The following is an 18920-nucleotide window of genomic DNA, read 5'->3' on the forward strand; positions in this document are numbered from 1 at the left end:
TAACCGTTCTCTACGTTCTCTGGGGTCTCACCTCAGCTAGTTGTCCGCCAAAAAAAAGTCATTTGTGGTCTCGATTCGAGCCCTCTCGTATCACAAGATGTTTTCCATAACGCCCGTTGCCTCCAGCTGTGGGTGGAGCGAATTGAGGTCGATCCAGCCGACCAGATGGAGTCACGGAAAACTACACAGAAATCATATAAAAGTATCCTATACGTGATAATGCAGAGGGCTGGTTACGAGATTTCATCACATTAAGACCACGCAATATGTGTACGGATAACGAGATCGCTGAGGCGGCTGCTTCTTTGCGCTACCTCGAGCCTCCTCGGGCGATTGACCTCGAGCCAGCGACTTTCGTCATCCCTGTGAGCGATGCAGAGATTGCGGAACGTCCACGTTGGGAGGGGCATTGGAGTTCTTTGGAGGGTATGTCTTGGTTCATTACGGTCCTCCTGGACCACGGCTAATAATATCTGGCAGCCGACGAGCACCAAGCAACAGCAGAAGACCTGAAAATCCGCCAGACCAACGACATTCTTACAGCACCAACGGAGCCCTTAGTGTTTGTGGAGACTAGAGAAAAGGAAAGGATCCCACTAACATTTGGACGGATCATTGCCTTGGCTGGTGACTTCTATACCAATCGTGAACCAACCAAGGGATCCGACATTGAGCTGGACTATGCCCCTATTTGTGGTGCGCTGCGAACTTCAAATACTCCGCCACTCAAACGCTTTGAGAATGCTGTGAACAGCTTGATCCAAGACCGTGATGGCTACTTGGCCCGCATCACAAAGCTTCTAGATCACGAGCATCGCACCGTTTCTCATGCTAGAGAGCTAGGGAAAAGTGTTTCAAAGACATAGTACGTCCCGATGTTCAAATTCTCGTGCCCATTGCAGCTTTCCCAAAGACTAACACGTTCTAGTCATGAAGGAGGAATCGAAGATCATTTCGAGCCCGATAATTGCAAGCTCCCTGGCGATAAAGAATACTTTGATGCGTTAAAGAATAACTGGGAGCTTATTAAACATCCTAGTTATAACTTGATGCTCAGCATGTACGCTTGGTTAGCCTTCACAAACGTGGATCACTTTGTTCGTCCCTCCTCCATGCCCGCAAATTAATAACATAAGATCTAATAATATAAATAGGGCGAAGATGCCGTCAAGGCGTATTGCATTGGCCATGCGTCTGCCATACAACTTGCAGCAGAGGCACACTACGAACAAGACATTACCAGGAAATGCCAAAAGCTGAAAGAAGCTTATGTGCATGAAGCATTTGCTGCCCATTATCTGACAGATTTGTTTTCTGCCGGTCACCTGCGGCCTGCGCGTCGATATCTGCACACGCAGGATCATAAAGAGATGGCGGGTGCAGGTCTGCCGCAGGCCGGGGGAAAACACGAAGTTCCCATTTGGGATTATCAAGGACGCTACGTAAGTCGATGACGGTTTTTAGAGTCAACTCTCCTGTCTCATCACTGACATCTTTGGTATTATTCAGATGCATGACGACGACTGTGCGACAGGCCTGCTAGTGCGGAATAAGAATGGCGATCAGTGGATTGCATATGGAGATAAACAATTCTTCGAGCCAAAGAATGCGGTGAACCGTGCAAGAGCGTTCGTCTCCCACTTAGGTCCTCCCTTTTCCTATTACTTTCGATAAACCACTAACCTATATGGTAGTGCTCACTGCCTTCAGCAGTCGGTAGACGAAGTCTACAATGAAGGATTCATGCAAGGCTGGAATCCAATTCCAACTGATGCCTCAGAGGAGGAGGATAGTTGGAAAGAGTATTCCTCGTCTTTTGTGGCGAAGAAATTGATGCCTCTGCCCATGACGGCGCTGAAATCAAGCAACTGGACCGAGGAATGGGGTAATTGCGATGTGCACAACCCAGCACCCCTCTGGGTCGCTGGAATCCCAAATGATAAGGACCGGGTCGGAGACCATGACTTCACCTTGCGCAAGGATGTTAACGATCATTCCAACTTCGCGCGCGTGGCTTCCAGCCCTGCACCGATTGCAAAAGCATTGATTATTCCTGAAGCAAATGAAGACTGTGAGCGAGTGCGGGGTGCTCCATTCCGTGGTGATGACCAGTTTGCACAACAGTCTGTCATGGATGGACTGCTCTCGGGTAGCTTCGTGCAGGTCCAGGATTTGGTCAGGGATGTGGCAGCTCCCGAACAGGGCAAGCTGACCTGCGTGAACTTTTGGAGTCCCGCGTTGGTTGAGGTCAACTCCAAAATCCAGGAAACGTTCACCATCCGAAGTCGCGCAATCGATGCCGTTGATATCAGAGAGTTACCTGACACGGCGCTTCCTATTCACTGGGCTCTGCAAAACAGCAGCAACCTATCGACCACCACCCTGTATGGCTTCTATTGGGTGCCTGACGAAGACAAGAAACACGCCCATATTGCCTTTACTAACACCAGTTTCCACAGCTGGAGTGGAGAGATGGGCGAACGGCAAAAATTGAACCTCTCTGAGTCGTGGGAGGTCAGGAACTCCCAAAGGTTGATACCGCAGACACTTTCCAGCAACCTTCCCATTACATCAGCCAACTTGACGCGTTTCCTATTCGATCAATTCCTCTGTGAGGATGGAGAACATTCCGAAAACATGTCTGATGGTGAAGACGCCCCGCAAATCATTTCAGTCTCGGTGCTGCCAGGTAAAAGGGTGCAGATTGCGCTTTGTAACGACCATCGCGCCGAGTGGCTAGAGGCACCCTTCAGCACCATCCGTTTATTGAAGTCTCCATGTTTTGGTTTTGCAAAGGCTATCAGAGCAGGTCCGCACCAAAAGGATCTTCTACTTGCTAGCGCGGATTTCGCGGGCGGCAAGTCCAGGCTGGATCTTTACCAGTATCATTTCGAAGGTGCAGCAGATCCTAAGCAGACAACAGTCATTGACACACATACCCAGCTCGAGTGCAGACTGAACAGCGAAGAGGAAGGTGACTCTAGTGTCCTGGTAAGATCTGTCATTCCCAGTTGACAAAACCCCCTGCTAATCATCATCTCAGGTTGGTGACGTGCTCGGCCAGGGCAATGACCAGGTTGTAGTCATCAGCGGTGACTACAACAACCCAGAGATGCAGCTATACAGCCGCCCCTTAGAGACTTCCACATCGAGCGCATTCACACTAGCGGGGCACAATGTCTTCGACGAGGGTGACTATTGCGACGACAAATTGATTCGTCCGTACCTTACAGCTCTCGTTCCATCTTGTACGGGCAAGGGGCTGGATGTCCTACGGATCGCACTTCACGAGCGCAAAGACGGCCGAAAGTATCTTTACTTCCATACCCATGTCCGCACAGCGACTAGCAGTCCAGGTCCCAAGTCCATCATCTGGAAACAGTACCAGTCCAACGGGGTATATGACAAGTTGGCAGACAGCAAGAACGGACACTATTTCCATATCAAATTCATTCCTACGCGACGTGAGATTACACACAAGGGCAAAACGTCAATCGTCCCAGCTATCCTGGAGGTCTTCAGTTGGTATGGTGTACTTGGCGTGCGAATGTTCGCGGCTTCTTCCCCTAATGGATGGGACTATGAGTTGGAAGGCCAGCAACCGTTCTTAGGACAAACCTCTATTGGGGTCGGGCTGGGCTGCTCGGGTGATTGGGGTCAAGGATTCCTACCTTGGAACAATGACGATCCTTGCATTGATTCCAACGTGTTCATTCCTCTGCCAGGATCTAAGGAAGTCCGGGGATCATGGGGCATGAGTTTGGATGATACAGATCGGGAGCATATCAGGGGATGGGAAGTCGAAAGGCGACCTCGTTGAGGCGATTTCTTTGAGCGAAGTAGAGTTGAGCATGTTTGACACTATTATGTAGTGACAAACAAATAACAGTATAGGCTTTCCCAATGTTCCATGAAGCTACGTGCTAACAATACTCAACAAAACTACGCATTCTCGTACGAGGCGATACTTTATAAAATGAATTTTCTCTTAAGGAGCCGAATACGAACAGCCATCTCTCCCATAGATCCTCACGAATTCAATCAAAATTCAAAGCTTCTAGATAGCATTTGCAGTACTCAGCACACAAACCCACCCTCCATTTCTAGCTTCGAATTCTAACCTTACCAAAGAAACAAGACGCGGGATCTACGAAGAAGACTAGAATGTAGAATGACAGCCTATCCTCCTCCACGACACTATGCCCGGAATGATATATATCATGTCACACAAGACAAACGGGAAACTCCCGAGGCTTAAGATCAGTTATTCTTCATAGATCATCCCCAAGAAACGAATAGGCTGTAGATACACTTGGAGTCTAGGAATATTCGTCTAACGAAGTTTATCATCTTATTACCATTACGAGAACATTCCGTATTAAGGCCATTCAAGCGAAGCGAAGCCTTTGTTTTTCTTGATCGAACCAATTCATATCATTGTCGGCGCGCAAAGTACACGCACCAGGTGACCTGTTATATCGCCGTTCGCGATAAGTTCTTTTATATAGGATAGAACATACTAGATACCTAGGATCTAGTTTTTTCGTGCAATCAGAAAATAGGTATGGGGCCAATCCGTCCAAAATCGTAACGACCCTAATCTAAGTTGAGAAAGCAAATGCACAGAAACTAGTTAAGAAAATACACGCTTCAAGTATTCCACGAAATCTGAGCTACATAAGTGTCCAACCTAGAATCTTCTAGCCTAACATTCCGATTTTATGTCCTGGATATCAGCGAGGCCGAGTTTACGTTAGACAGTGGACCCATGCCTTTGCTCCTTTTCTGCTGTGAAAGAAATAGAATGGGCTAGGTCCTAACTTTAGGAGACTCGTCGGAACAAGTTGCTGCACAGATTCCAAGCACTACTCTAACTATTTGTATATCCCACTTGCATTAAGATTGAATCCATAAAGTTAATTTTTGCGCCATATCTCAGTAGCACTTGGACCACGTCTGTATGTCCATTTTGTACTGCCAAAGAAAGTGGTGTTTCTTGGAAAAGACTGTCCTCGGATTCAATATATGCACCATTTTGAAGTAGTATTTGGACTGTATCAGTATGTCCTCCTCGTGCTGCCAATGAAAGTGGTGTTTCTTGATAAAGACTGTCCTTGGATTCAATATATGCCCCACTTTGAAGTAGCATTTGGACTATATCTGTATGTCCTCTTTGTGCCGCCAAACAAAGCGGTGTATATGCATAATAGTCGTTAGCTTCAGTATCTGCACCGTTCTGAAGCAGTAGCTCGACTATATCCGTATATCCTTGTCGGGCTGCCGAACATAACGGTGTTTCCTGAACAGAACTATCTTTGGCCTCGAGATATGCGCCGTTCTGAAGCAGTAGTTGGACTATCTCTGTATGTCCTCCTCGCGCTGCGATAGAAAGTGGTGTAGATTGATTGTTTTAAGCATTTATATCTGCACTATATTGAAGTAGGAGTTGGACCATCTCTATATGTCCATTTCGTACTGCCAAAGAAAGTGGCGTAAGTTGATTGTTTTGGGCATTAATATCTGTACCGCTTTGAAGTAGGAGTTGGACTATCTCTATATCTGCATTTTATACTGCCAAAGAAAGTGGTATAGATTGTTTATATTGAGCGTTAATATCTGCACAATATTGAAGGAGGAGTTAGACTATATCTATATATGTATTTTGTACTGCCAAAGGAAATGGTATAAATTGATTATTTTAAGTATTAATATCTATACTATTCTAAAGCAATAGTTGGACCAGCTCTATATATCTATTTTATACTGCCAAAGAAAGTAGTATAATATTATTTTAAACATTAATATCTGCATTATTTTAAAGCAAGAATTGGACCATCTCTATATATCTATTTTATACTGCTAAAGAAAGTGGTGTAGATTAATTATCTTAAGTATTAATATCTGCATTATTTTAAAGCAGGAGTTGAATAATCTCCAGATATCTATTTTGCACTGCCAAAGAAAGTAGTCTGGGACTATATACTTTAGCCTTAATATCTGCACCGCTTTGAAGTAGGAGTTAGACCATCTCTATATCTGCATTTCATACTGCCAAAAAAAGTGGTATAGATTATTTGTATTAAGCGTTAATATCTGTATAATATTAAAGGAGGAGTTAGATCATATCTATATATATATTTCGTACTGCTAAAGGAAATGGCATAAATTAATTATTTTAAGTATTAATATCTGCACTATTCTGAAGCAAAAGTTAGACCAGCTCTATATATCTATTTTATACTGCCAAAGAAAGTGGTATAATATTATTTTGAGCATTAATATCTGCATCATTTTAAAGCAGGAATTGGACCATCTCTATATATCTATTTTGTACTGCCAAAGAAAGTGGTATAGATTGATTATCTTGAGTATTAATATCTGCACTATTTTAAAGCAGGAGTCGAACAATCTCCAGATGTCCATTTTGCACTGCCAAAGAAAGTAGTCTGGGACCACATACTTTAGCCTCGATATCTGCACCGTTTTGAAGTAGTATTTGGACCATCTCTGCATTCCCACGTGTTGCGGCGAAAAGGAGCATTTCACGCCCCAACTCCCCTCGAGAATTTGCATATGCTTTAGATGCAAACAGGACCTTGAGCATAGCCCAATTTTGTTGCCGTATGGCATAGGACTGAATAGAGAAGTCCCTTGTGGCAATTGCCTCTCCAAGGTTAAGCATATGATTGATCGCATCTTGGTATTCTGTAGCAGTAGGAAAAGGTGTTGCGGTTTCGGTGTTCAGATTAGGGTCCGGTTCCAGAAGTGCTTTTGCAGTATCTTCGTTTTTGTGGGCTATAGCTGCTAGCAGTGGCCACCTGTATCTTTCGCCTTCGACATTTATCACAGGAACATGTTGAAGCACAACGTGGATAAGACTTGTTAGGTCCTTGTCTGCGAAAATGTATAACTGACTTGCGTGAGGAGTGTATCGACGTATTTCGTATCTCTCAAACAGGTTATTCAAAGTGATCCATATGTCGAGAGGGAATGCTTCTAGAAAGGCGTCTTGTGAGACTCCATACTTCTCAGAGGCATTGGAGTGATGCAGGACATGCTGCACTGCGTATTGAAGGAAAGGGAGTCTTTCGATTGTTCGTTCGCGAAGAACCCTTGCGTCGCCAGATGAAGCTTTTGGGAAAGGTTCCGTTAGGTCCAATGATCCGCCAAGTCGCATGTAAGCTAAGCAACATTTCTTCAGAGAGTCATGGCTCAGAGCAGAAAAATTGCTGCTTGAATGAATCCCAATCTTATCAAGAATGTTTTCCTTGAGTAGAAAGTCACGGACAGATTCATGAATGAATTGAATTGTAGGGTTTGTCGATTTCGTTTCTTCTGCCAGCCCTTTGGATGAATCGAGAATAAACCTTTTCATAAGCGCTTTGGCGATTTTTGGATTCAACTCAATGAAGGATTCGAGTTCAGTTTCTATCCCGGACAGTATAGCAAAGTAGAGCTCTTCGCAACTCAGCGGGCGCTTTGCGTACAAGATCCATTGCAGACACAGAACCATTTCTGCCATGTTGCGCTCTCCTCTCATCAGGATATCCTCCAGAAGTTCATGTAATCCATTAGGAATCTTGAGTAGCTCCTGTCGAACTTTATGTATCTGACCACGATCGATCAGTTTGTTGAGCATTTGCACGACCAGGACGACCCATAAAAAGATCCCTGACGACCTCTTAAGTACCTCCTTTTTGATTGTATCAGCCAGTTGAGCCTCCTGGATCCTGAGTTGAGCATTTATATATTTCTCAATATCTTGGGTGTGATCTGCCTGGCCTTCTAGGACCAATTCAATCCCGGCTGATATTGAAATGTGAGGATAGTGCCTGCTGGAAAGGCATACATTTAACTGGCAATGTGACTTACGAGCCACTCGTCCAAGTTGTTCAAAGAATGATATCATATCTCGTACCTGATCCTCCTCGCATTCATCAAGGGCATCAACAAAACACACCAAGGGCCGCTGTCCAAGTCTTTCAATTGCTTCCTTCAAAAGACTTTGGGTGTTTTCTAGCCCCCATCTGTGATATTCGATAGTCATCGGCTGTACTAATTTTAATGCGTCAAATACAATTTGAAGGTCCGGAAGCTTGTGAAGCAGCTGCCATAGAAGTGATCGGTACATTCCCAATGCAGACTTTTCCATCTCGTCACCCCTGGCATTGAAGAAAAACGAGATAATATTTTTATCTCTCATCTTCTTGACAGTCTGAGTATAGGCAAATTTCATGATGGTTGATTTTCCTGTCGCTGGTTTGCCTTTGATCCACAGAAAGCCTTTGTGATCGTCGAATTTGTTAAAGTCAAGCCATTCCCGATATTCAGATCTCTTAAGTAACCACCGACATGTGTTGACATGAGCGTTTTTGATTGTTTCCTGTCTAGACTGCATTTGCTCAAATCTCAATGAGTCCATATAGGACGACCGCTCTTCTACCGATTTGGGTTGATTCAAGTGAGCCATATCAGTCACGGGAAGCTCATCTTGAGGCTTGTTAAGGTCGCTACCACGTGAACCGCTAGGAACAGATGATAGAATCTCTTTTGCGCAAGCGGCGGCGGCGGCAGCAGCAAATGGTTGCCATTTCTTGTTCTTATGCGAATCTGAATAGTCGCAAATGCCGCGGATGACAAGGCAGTCAATCTGGTTCATCAAACCTGCAGCTTCCATTTCGAAGCAGAGAACACCTCCAAACTCAGCACTGAGCCTGTCTCTTGTTGTCCCATCTTTGATGACTTGGTTTCCTGAAGCTATGGTACCAAAGTGAATACGGGGTTCATCACTGATCCGTGGCGCTCGTGGTATGATCATTGCTTGATCACATTCATCGCATGTTTCGCCAACATGGTTATATAGAGAATTGAAAAGGTTGTCGGGGCCGTTGTTGTATCGACTAAACTCGGTAAGTTGACATAGTTCGGAAAGATACTGCGATAGATTACTCCTTCCCGCAGTTTGCTCCGACCGCAAAATTGATACAGCGGTAAGCAATTCCCGTGATGGCGCATTCATAAGACCTGTTGCAACATGCTTTCCTCCCGGGAGCGTTTTCCCTAGATCATATTGGACAACACCTCCGTATCCCCCTTGCGGTTGGCTTATCACGACATCACCAAGTCGAATATCGGCATCTTTGCTCGGAACTCCCCCTCCAATTCCTACAAGAAGACTGAATCGAAGAGCTGGAAACCTGGACCGCATGAGTGCCGCGGTTGTCGCTGCTGCATTTGTTCCAATCTGCCCTGCTGGTAAGCAGGCCATGACAACATTGTGATCGTGGATACGCCCGAGTGTGTACTGGACCATATGGCCGTCGCCCTCGTATTCTTCATCGAGCATTGCTTTGGCGGCGGCGTACTCGAGAGGCAAAGCGGATATCCATCCTACCGTAAAGTCTTCAGTCCGAGGACGAGTTCGTTTCATGATGACTTTCTGCCAGTCGACCAAAAAGGAGAACTCCTAGTTGGTCTGCCTGGATCTCTAACATTTCATCGTCGCATAACACGAATCTGCAGCGGATTGCACAATGTAGAAATTGCTGGAAGTTATTGTCTCGCACAGCGGCGGACGCCGGAGAGGGACTCAGCCTCGCAGCTCGGACCCCTGTCAGTCTGATGGGCGTTATCACAAGGCTGAGCTCTCACCCGTATAGAGCACGGACCAATTGTGGCTTTGTTTCAACGAGTGTATGATGACATTTGGTAGCAAAGAAAGCTAGTTTTGGTTTTTTTGCAGTACTTTTGCCTAGCCATGTACTGTATCTAGAAGGATTTTTCTTGCCGAGAAAAGAGTATGTACATACTTTATCACACCGCCCATTTCCACAATAGCGTAGAGTTCTCGCATTCTCCTGAGGAAGCAGCTGTAATTGAGTGCTGGAAAGCGCCACGTCATCAAGGCTGAATTGTAGTGGGAATTGTGCAGGAAGCATAACGGCGCAGTTTAGGCAGAGAGCACCTGCGCTAAGCCACTCAGCCTAGCCATGGGTGCTCACAGGATCAATAGCAACGGAGAAAAAGAGGAAAGGAGGAAAAGAAGATCAGACCATATAATAGCCGGGGTTCCTGGGATTCGCTGGTGATTAACCGGCGTGTAGCTGAATTATAGTCGATTGTTGGGGAGCATTAGGATAAGTAAAGGCGAAGGGCGTTTCCAGTCTCGCGGTTGAGAAACTTCACACCATAGTAGAATTTCCTGACTTCAATTAGAGTATTCTCGTACCTTGACTAGCTTCGTAGAATCGAACTTTAATTTGAGTCTGTCACTGCCACACAGACAACGAGCTCATCTAAGTTCTCTTTTTCTCTTACCGGAAATGACCACTGAATGTTGTCTTCCACCATTCTCCAGCAAGACTACGACCGGTCCCTATCGTGGCTCTAATAAAGATCTATTCCTGTAAAAACCAGGCGGCTATTTAGATACTCGTACTTTCACCAGTGCTTTATCCCGGAAATGCGTAAAACAAACCATCTTACTCAAATCCTCTAGTCTAATCTTGGAAGCCAGATCTATTCTAGACTATTAAGTTATTTCTTGATCGATACACCAAAGTGCAATTAAATACTCGAAAGAGAACGTTGAGGGCTTATTCGTGTTTGATCCAGAACACCCATTTAGAAATCCCTAGCTGGTTGGACGTCTTTTGAGAGCACAAATGCGCAGATGGCCCATCCATTAACTAGCATACTCTGCTTGCTGCTTTTAGCATAACAGGGAAGGTTCGTTATATGTAACTATTTTCTTCTCCCAGAAATATTTCCCTTCTTGAAAATCTCACGACAATGAGTATCTAATGCCGTCTTCTTTCTAATGGCTACCCTCCTATCAAACACCCAACAAGCTCTATCGCGTGTCTCCTTGAGCACCCTCCTTGACGTCGGCCGTGATCAGGTTCTAGGGACACCTGGTCAGTATTTGAAGAGCGTATTTTATAAAGAAATAATCGTACCGATTATTTATGTTAGATTCTCGGGCACTTGTGGAATCTCGTTGTCGTAAGTGAACCAACTCATCGTAGAAAGTTCACCATTACCGCATCATATCATAGTCCAGGTCGTTCGGGAATCCGCCAAAAAGGTATCAGTTGAACAAGACGGCCCTCGAGAAGTCGGTCATGTATGTGTAGAGCGCGCAGAGAGGGTTCTTTAGGTAGGAGATAGATTCGATTAGAACGAATCATTACACCCCTGACTAGTAGTCTGAAGGGATCCCTGTAGCTATCTAGAAAATTCTTCTCCCCTGGTTATTGCCAGCTTTATTTCACGTATCATCTCACGTTTCGTCCGTGCACGGCGCTGGATTCCCCCGATCTCAGGGAGTTGAGGAAAATAGTTCTTGACGGTGCAGTTATATTATGGCTGTGATAGTTCTCTTAGATTAAGTTCTAACAGGATCTTACTGAGAATAATTAGAAGGGAGGTTCGGTTATAGTTTCTCTGGTTCAGATAATGAGTGTACACTAGGCTGAATCGGAAGCTCGATTTGATAATTACGAACTGATATTTTCAAAGTCAAGTCTCCTAAGTAGTCTAAGGAATATTGAAGCGCACGATAGGGAAAATTACACCATATTTTGGTCTTTGGGATCATTATATGTAGATTTAGATAACTCCAAATAGAAAAGGTATATGTAAGAACACGAGGATATAGCAAGTCATCCCGCTCGATATTGCAAGAATGCCGTTAGATGCATACGGAGAAAGCAATATATGATCATTAGTGCCTGGAGAAGTTGTCGTCTAGTGCGTGCGGACTAGGCAGCTCTCCTAATATTGTTGCTTCATCTGCTGGACCGGAGTCGCCTTCGTCTTCTTCTTCACTGGTGTCAGGACTATGTGACTCCTCGTGACGCATCTCGTTCCCAGACAATGGATCAGGCTTCTTTCTGCGTACGAAATCTTGAGCGTGAGCAGATGTAACGATGTTGCCGATTCGGTTAATGCCATCCACAAATGACATATGGCGCTGCCGTATGGACGGACGCATGGCCGGTTGTATACCGTGCTCGACGTCAATGGCTGTACTTTCTGCTGCAGCTGCACCGGCTGCTGGTCTCTCCTGCAACTGCACATCCTCCGCCGATGGGCGATCTTCAGCAGGACCTATTGGACCTGCTGAGGGAATCGGATAAGGGAGTGGTACATCCCTGGACGCGCGAAAGAGGTGGACGTTGGTGCAATGCTCGTTCTCGACACGGAAAATAGTCCACATGCCTCGGCGAAAAACTTCTGAAAGTGAGACGAAAAAGCTCAGGACGGCTGAGTGCTGCATATCAGAGGCAAAGATAGCATAGAATATCCAATTGAATCGTATCACCACATCCAGGACCATGGCCACATAATATATCCAAGCTCTGCGGAAGGCCAAAATTTCCCGCAGAAATCGGTTCTTTGCGTATGGGTTACATAAACTCCAATCCATCGCAACGTCCCAAATGGAAGTATAAATGGCATTTACAAATGCAAATGTGATAAACAAGCCCTGGTAACTGGTGTATTTATGGATCCGATAGAAACTCAGTGTCATGTAGTATAGGATACCGCATGTGTATTTTGCAAAGTTGGCGAGATGGGGAAATGCGCTTTTCGAATCGCGGTATCTGCGAAGACACTGGAGGCCGCGCCATATGGATGGAAGAGTGGTAAAGAAGCCTAATAAGCGTGAATGGGATGAGTTGCATTGGACTGGATTGCGCCAGCGGTTTGCATAGAGACAGAAGAAGAGCTCGATATTCTGAGAGTGTCAGCAGTAACCGGCGTAATCATGGTTGCGTGACTTACCCCCATGGAATAGGTCTGGGAACAATACATATCTCCCAAAAAGAAATCGCGAAACTCGACCGGATAAACCCCCGCAAGAAGAAGACGCCACTGTCTCATATCAGTATCTGCACTCGGGACAGAAACCAACTCGACTTACGTTTGAATATGCCCACCACTTTCGACTTCTGTGGTAAATGACAGGAGCCGGAAAGAAGATTATCAAAAGAATCAAGAATAGCAGTATAACTGGCCAATAAATGTACATCCAGTTGACCCACGAAAAGTTGAGCCACATGAAAAGACCCAGCAGAAAAAGGCAAAAGCTTGGAAACTGTTTCACGTTAGGCACGTACGCACAATATCGGAGCAAGACTCTGTTGGGCTTACCTCTGTCAATTGACGCCAATTTAAGACATGGCGGGAGTCGAATTCAAACACGAAGCTATAATTTATTTTCGTCCTTGTCCAGATCATGCAATCCAGGCAGAACAGAAAAAAATGAAAGATAATAAGGAAAAAACCCGCATAGATCTGTGCCAGGTCAGCCCATGCTAAAAGAAGATATAATTGTAGTGGGCAACAAACCTGGAGAAGGTAGCTTGTCTGGCTATGAACCGCAGGATCAGGGTCGCGAAGAAGCTGTATAGCATAAACCAGGCCTTGGATGCCGAAAACTAGACCTGCGGCGACCATGAGGCCGGTCCGGAACGTACTGCCAGAGTAATCTCCTGACTTCTGTATCGCATTGCGCAGCTTTCCCACTGCGATCTTGCGATTTCCACGTTCGAAATAACGGGCATAGAGATCTTCGACCGCTATTATATGATTCTCGACGATTTCACTCTGCACGAAATAGGCTTTGTTTACTTTCTCCGTCATGTATCGCATCGGCGGACGCGCAAACACCGTCTTGTCATACTTCTTGTTAATCTTCCGGAATGCAGTCCGGTTCAGAAACGTGTAGGCCTTCAGCAACTCCAGGCCCCGGTAAAACTCCTGCAATGCAAGCTTGAGCTTCCGTTTTGCGCTCCGATACGGTACACCTTGGCCTTCAGACTCTGGTCGGCGCGTGAAGTCTCTGCGGCCTGCCACAGTTGGATATTCCATCGGTGCTGGCGCGGAAGGTGTCATCATCTGCGCCAGCGCCTTGGAATTCTTTCCAAAGCGAGGGCCAACTGGGAGCTTCCATTTGGCACCATGAAGCCCAGGGAACCCATTTCCATGGCCGCTGCCGGTGCTGTTCTGCTTGATGCCCTTCTTCGCCGCGAGAACCTCCTCGATCCTGCGATCGCGCATTGTATGAAGTTGCTCCCGCAGAATTTGCAGACGGTTCGTCGCTTCTTGCTCTTTCATCTTGTAGAAAGTCTCGATCTTATCTAACTCGCTATCCAGGAACTCAAAGAATTCGTCCTGTCGTCGCTCAAATTCTGTAGGGGCATCCTGGTACCCTTTTCCCGGTCGTGGTGACTCCCATTCACCCGCGCTGGTGAGGACTCGTTTGAAGAGACTAGGTTTTCTGACGGAGCTCATTGTTGGCGACGAACCGCCCTTGAACCCTACGCCTTTCTTTTTACTCGAACCGGGTGTCGAGCCGCCATCGCCAGAGAGCCGCGTCTCACTGTCCAGAGTCACAGTTCTCCGAATTCGCGAGGGCGGCCTAGGCGCATTATCATACTTGTCGTCACCAGTGTCTTCCTCAAATGTGTAGCTGGCACGAGGATCTATCGCAGGATCGGGCAGTTCCAGAGACGGCAGCTCCGGCGCTTCAGCCACTGCTGGCGGTGTCGCCAGGATACTCCCGTAGGACCCCACTGAGTTCACAAACCGTGACGCCGTTCTCCTCAACGGCTGCCGTTCGGGAACTGGCACGGGTGTCGCGCGACTTCGAGGCGTTCCATTGCCATTGGCATCAGCCGCAGAGAAGCGGTCTGGCCCTCGTGTGGGAGTGTATGTTTCGTTGGTAGCTAGACTTTGGGTGAAACGGCGCGCAAGGGGTGTATGAGGCGTTCGCGGGGTCCGCGGGGTACGGTTTATCTTTTGCAAGGCGCGATTGAGGGCCTTGAGTTTCTTCTTGCCAGCCTGTATGGGAATGTCAGTGAGATGTCCAGAGAGATTTCGTCATCTGCTAGTCCTCCTGACCTTATAGTCCAAGTATTTGGCTCGCCATTCGGGAACCAGCTGCTCCTCGAGCTCCCTGGAGACCAGTTAGCCAATATATCTCGTCTAAACAGGGATGAAGGGGAACGGACTTGGCGAATTTCATGCTGGCATGCAAACCGGGGGGTTCATGATCAGCAGAAAAAGCAACGGTGAATGCTAACGATATCGACAGCAGTAAAAAAAGGATAAGCGAATCCAATCAGTGAAAGGACTGCTCTGCGGCATCACCGCGGACAGAGAAGATCAATGCATGACATTATTGGCGTCGCACAGGAACAAAATAGCCGATCCGATATCCATCAATCTGGTTCCTTGACAGCGTGCCGTCCACGCACGTGCGCTCCCCGAGGCGGTGAAGTCATGGATCGCTCACAGCTGGTTGGAGAAAGCATTCGATCTTCCCCTGAATATTATTTATTATTTACTGGGTACAGTAGAAGCTACTATCTTGTTGCTTGATCCTTCGAGTCCTTTCTAGAACACATGGAGAATACGAAGAGGGCGCGATCCGATGCCTGGTGTCTATCTGTTACGCGTGTGAGAGACGATGCTGCACAGCACCTCTCTTCATCTTACTTACAGCGCTCTTCAGATGTTGTGCAGCGCGTTAAGTAGGATGTACGCGTACATCGAATTCAGCAAACATCTCCATAGTTCTAATTCCAGTATCTATAACGGTTATAACCTGACTCTACCAGACCATCCGTCATGCCTATTCTATCCAGACTGAGGTTAACTAGAGCAAAAGGGACGGTTAGTCTAGACTCTAGCGAATGGGCGGTGATCCACCGCTACTTAACTTAAGCACTTCAAATTCTGGGGAGATCCGGGGGCACGTGAGTGACCATGATGAGAACAAAACATCACCCCCGTTTGTTTTCTGCCTTTTCTCGCCATATTTCAATATCTTTGGTTTATGAGACAAGGCACCATCATCCTGGTTTTCGTCCGCCGAAGTAATCCAAATCTCCGCTGCAGCCAGTCAGAAGAACCGCCATCTGCAGCCTGCTGACACTATTTTCGGAGTTAAGCGCGGAAACCAATATGACAGCCAATATTAGGCATGCGCCTCTATAAAGAGGGACCAGAGAACGTGATGAATGCTATTCGAACACAAACAATTTTTATTTCCTTCTTTTTGGCGTTCATACTCTGACCAAAATGCATCTCATCCTGACTGGTGCGACTGGGTTGGTCGGTTCCGCCGCCCTGGCGCATATCCTCTCCTTGCCTGCTGGGTCGGTATCCCACTTATCCATCTTGAGTCGCAGACCGGTGCCTATGGCCGAGAACAAGCCAAATGTGACCGTGATTGAACATCGGGACTTTTCTCAGTATCCCTCGGAGCTGTTGGACAAGCTCAAGGGTGCCAGTGGCTGCATTTGGGCGCAGGGTATCTCACAAAGTGAAGTGTCTAAGGAGTAAGTAGTGCACAGTCTTTGAGGCGGGCCTTATAATTCTATAAAGTGCATAGCTCATGATAACTCTTTTCCTTTACTAGAGAATATATCAAGATCACTCTAGACTATCCCCTGGCTGCTGCGAAAGCATTCTCAGGTCTCTCGAACTCTTTCAAGTTCGTATATGTTTCTGGTATGTTCTCCATCCCGACAGTGATAATAAACTGACATAGACACTGACCTTTGTACCAGGCGAAGGAGTACGTCTTACCATGCTCTCATGATCCCCATCAATATTGAACACCTAATTGAACACAACTGACATCATGCAACAGGCCACCACGAACCCGGGCTTCCTAACACCACTATTCGGCACCGTCAAAGGCCAAGCTGAAGAAGCTCTCCTCAAGCTATCCAAAGATGTCTCCACCTTAAAGCCATACTCTGTCCGTCCAGCATTCGTCGACGCGCATAGTCACCCGGAGGTCCTCAAAGCCATCTCCTCCCGCCCAAACCAGCAGACCTTCCAGAGAAAAGTCCTTAATAACGGCCTCGGACCTGTTTTCAGGTGTCTCTACCCAGGCATGGTGTCCCCAACGCCGGATTTGGCACGTTTCCTTACAGACCTCGCTATGGGTGATGGGGAGCCTTTGCATGGAGACGGAATCAGTGGAGAGGGAAGAACCGTGTCGAACAAGGCGTTTAGAAGGCTTGCTAAAGTGGGTGCCTGAAGTAGTTTACTTGGAGGACGTGTACGATAGGTCAGAATTGAAGTAATAGACCATAGCAGCGAGTAGACGGCCCTGTGGGCCTAGTATCGAGTAAGTTTCCGGGCAAGCTAAATTGTCATATGTTACTAAGTCAACTAAACCTGGGGGTTTAATGGAATCCTCCGTGTCTACCTACTTGTCTACGTATCGCTTGTGGCTTGGCATCGATATCAGTCATGTGACTGTTCTGGCTATTCTGGCCTTCGACATATCTTCTTCAGCTTGGCCCTTTTTTATTCAGGCTTCTCATCTCAGGATTCTTCCGAGATGGCTGCATCATTGACTCTCGGCCAGGTTCTGAAAGGCAGAACGGGGATTTATACCATCGTCAAGAAACTGCAGGACTGTGTTTGGCTTGCAACGTATGTCTCTTAGATTCCTACCCTACTTGAGCAGCCACCTACTGATGGTCAAAGAAGAGAGAACCAGGAAAGGTTTGTGGCTAAGAGTGTTTCCCATTTCCGATTACAAAATGAACGGGATATCCTACTTCGTTTCCAGGATAGGACAGCCTCTATTCGCCCACTTCTAGATGAAGTCGAAGAACCATCAGTCGCTCATGCGCTTATCTTGAGACATCTGGATGATGATGCCTTACATGCATCTAACAAACAGCGTCTGACCCGCCCAGAAGTGAAATATGTTGCAAAAAGAGTACTTGAAGCCCTTTCGACTTTACATGGTGAGGGCTTTGTTCATACTGGTATATTCCACTCATGCAAGATTCTCGACAGTATGGGCTCGGTTGATCAGGGCAGGGTCTAGATATCAAGCCTAGTAATGTATTGATGGATTATGGCAAAGGCCATATTCGATTTCGAGATGTCCAACTCGCCGATTTTGGAAGCACCGTTCACGTTGACTCGTCTTATGCTCAAAGTGGTGACTCTATCGGTACACCAATTTTCAGAAGCCCTGAAGCTCATCTTCAAATGAAATGGGACACTGCAACAGACATATGGTCTTTTGGCGCGATGGCAAGTCTTCAATTCTCTCACAAAGCTATTTGGGTCCCGACAGAATGCTAACGCCCCACTTGCGAGATACTTAGCTTATCAGTCTCCTGTACGGGGAAGGATTCCACATCTTCAAACCTGATGTATCTCCAGACCATGACGAGTACGATATCAAGATTCTCCTGAAGCATCATCGCTGCTTCGGTCCATTTCCAGAATCATATGAAGAAATCGCGGACCAGGAGAGACTGGCAGTTCTCATATGGGTCATGCAGAATAGCCCTCCAGAGACTTTGAGGCCCTTTCATCTCACGACTACACAGGAGATTTCTCAGGAAGACAAGGAATTTGTACTAAAAGTGATGAAACTCGACCCAAGAGATAGGCCGACTGCACGGGAGTTGCTGGATGATGGTTGGTTTCATGAAGTCTGACTTCTTCCCTGGATTGAGACGAGGGCATGTGCCTCGACAACGAAAGGGGCTCACGCGTCACGGCGAAACTGAGAAGAACAACAAGTGTTGCGTTTGCACTGGCGTCACTATGCCTCTTCAGGGCCTCTCTGCGGGCACGTATCCAACTTGGGCTGTTAGCCTGGTATTTTGTATGTATCACGGTTTAAAAAAAAAAAAAAAAAAAACGTCTCATAGAAGCGGTTATATCTATAGAGACCGAACTAATAGATGGAATGAGGGAAGTGATTTAATATAATAGTTCCTTATATAATACGATGCCATGACCTGAAGTGCTATAACCTGAAGTAATGAGGTACTCGCAGACAGCTTGCTAGAGGGGTTCAATGGTACGGGGAGGAGGAGACGAGAGGTGAGGTCAAAGTGAGGATGGAAGAGCTATCCTCCTCT

General features: G+C 46.5%; 5 protein-coding genes across 5 annotated transcripts; 3 read left to right on the top strand and 2 right to left on the bottom strand.

Moving 5' to 3' along the window:
* The first annotated feature begins 211 nt into the window (after positions 1-211).
* C8Q69DRAFT_501263 (hypothetical protein) lies at positions 212-4031 on the top strand. The gene is made up of 7 exons (XM_028632357.1): positions 212-426; positions 481-865; positions 929-1097; positions 1155-1442; positions 1510-1628; positions 1695-2991; positions 3044-4031. Exons 1-7 carry the CDS (start codon positions 267-269, stop codon positions 3818-3820), a joined length of 3195 nt encoding a protein of 1064 aa, XP_028482048.1. The 5' UTR covers positions 212-266; the 3' UTR covers positions 3821-4031.
* Positions 4032-4870: 839 nt separating this feature from the next.
* Positions 4871-9430, bottom strand: C8Q69DRAFT_407961 (hypothetical protein; the record flags this gene model as incomplete). Its single annotated transcript, XM_028628176.1, has 3 exons — positions 4871-5359; positions 6407-8439; positions 8515-9430. 3 exons carry the CDS (start codon positions 9428-9430, stop codon positions 4871-4873), a joined length of 3438 nt encoding a protein of 1145 aa, XP_028482049.1.
* A 2295-nt stretch (positions 9431-11725) lies between these two features.
* On the bottom strand, positions 11726-15034 carry C8Q69DRAFT_510036 (EXS family-domain-containing protein; the record flags this gene model as incomplete). Its single annotated transcript, XM_028633148.1, has 5 exons — positions 11726-12742; positions 12790-12879; positions 13357-14850; positions 14911-14965; positions 15021-15034. The coding sequence occupies 5 exons, from the start codon at positions 15032-15034 to the stop codon at positions 11726-11728; spliced, it is 2670 nt and encodes an 889-aa protein (XP_028482050.1).
* Positions 15035-15877: 843 nt separating this feature from the next.
* Positions 15878-17301, top strand: C8Q69DRAFT_96837 (hypothetical protein). Its single transcript, XM_028634227.1, has 4 exons — positions 15878-16352; positions 16433-16524; positions 16584-16591; positions 16667-17301. The coding sequence occupies exons 1-4, from the start codon at positions 16093-16095 to the stop codon at positions 17060-17062; spliced, it is 756 nt and encodes a 251-aa protein (XP_028482051.1). The 5' UTR covers positions 15878-16092; the 3' UTR covers positions 17063-17301.
* C8Q69DRAFT_493499 (kinase-like domain-containing protein) lies at positions 17213-18491 on the top strand (the record flags this gene model as incomplete). Its single annotated transcript, XM_028632188.1, has 4 exons — positions 17213-17463; positions 17518-17804; positions 17855-18082; positions 18178-18491. Exons 1-4 carry the CDS (start codon positions 17369-17371, stop codon positions 18489-18491), a joined length of 924 nt encoding a protein of 307 aa, XP_028482052.1. The 5' UTR covers positions 17213-17368.
* Positions 18492-18920: the final 429 nt, after the last annotated feature.

Source organism: Paecilomyces variotii, assembly GCF_004022145.1.
Source record: "Paecilomyces variotii strain CBS 101075 chromosome Unknown C8Q69scaffold_13, whole genome shotgun sequence".
Classification (NCBI taxonomy): domain Eukaryota; kingdom Fungi; phylum Ascomycota; class Eurotiomycetes; order Eurotiales; family Thermoascaceae; genus Paecilomyces; species Paecilomyces variotii.

Coding starts and splice junctions, on each gene's coding strand:
- C8Q69DRAFT_501263 (XM_028632357.1), top strand. CDS start 267: ATGTGTACGGATAACGAGATCGCTGAGGCGGCTGCTTCTTTGCGCTAC. Junction 1,098..1,154: donor TCACAAACGTGGATCACTTT/GTTCGTCCCTCC, acceptor TAATATAAATAG/GGCGAAGATGCCGTCAAGGC. Junction 1,443..1,509: donor GGGATTATCAAGGACGCTAC/GTAAGTCGATGA, acceptor GGTATTATTCAG/ATGCATGACGACGACTGTGC.
- C8Q69DRAFT_96837 (XM_028634227.1), top strand. CDS start 16,093: ATGCATCTCATCCTGACTGGTGCGACTGGGTTGGTCGGTTCCGCCGCC. Junction 16,353..16,432: donor CAAAGTGAAGTGTCTAAGGA/GTAAGTAGTGCA, acceptor TTCCTTTACTAG/AGAATATATCAAGATCACTC.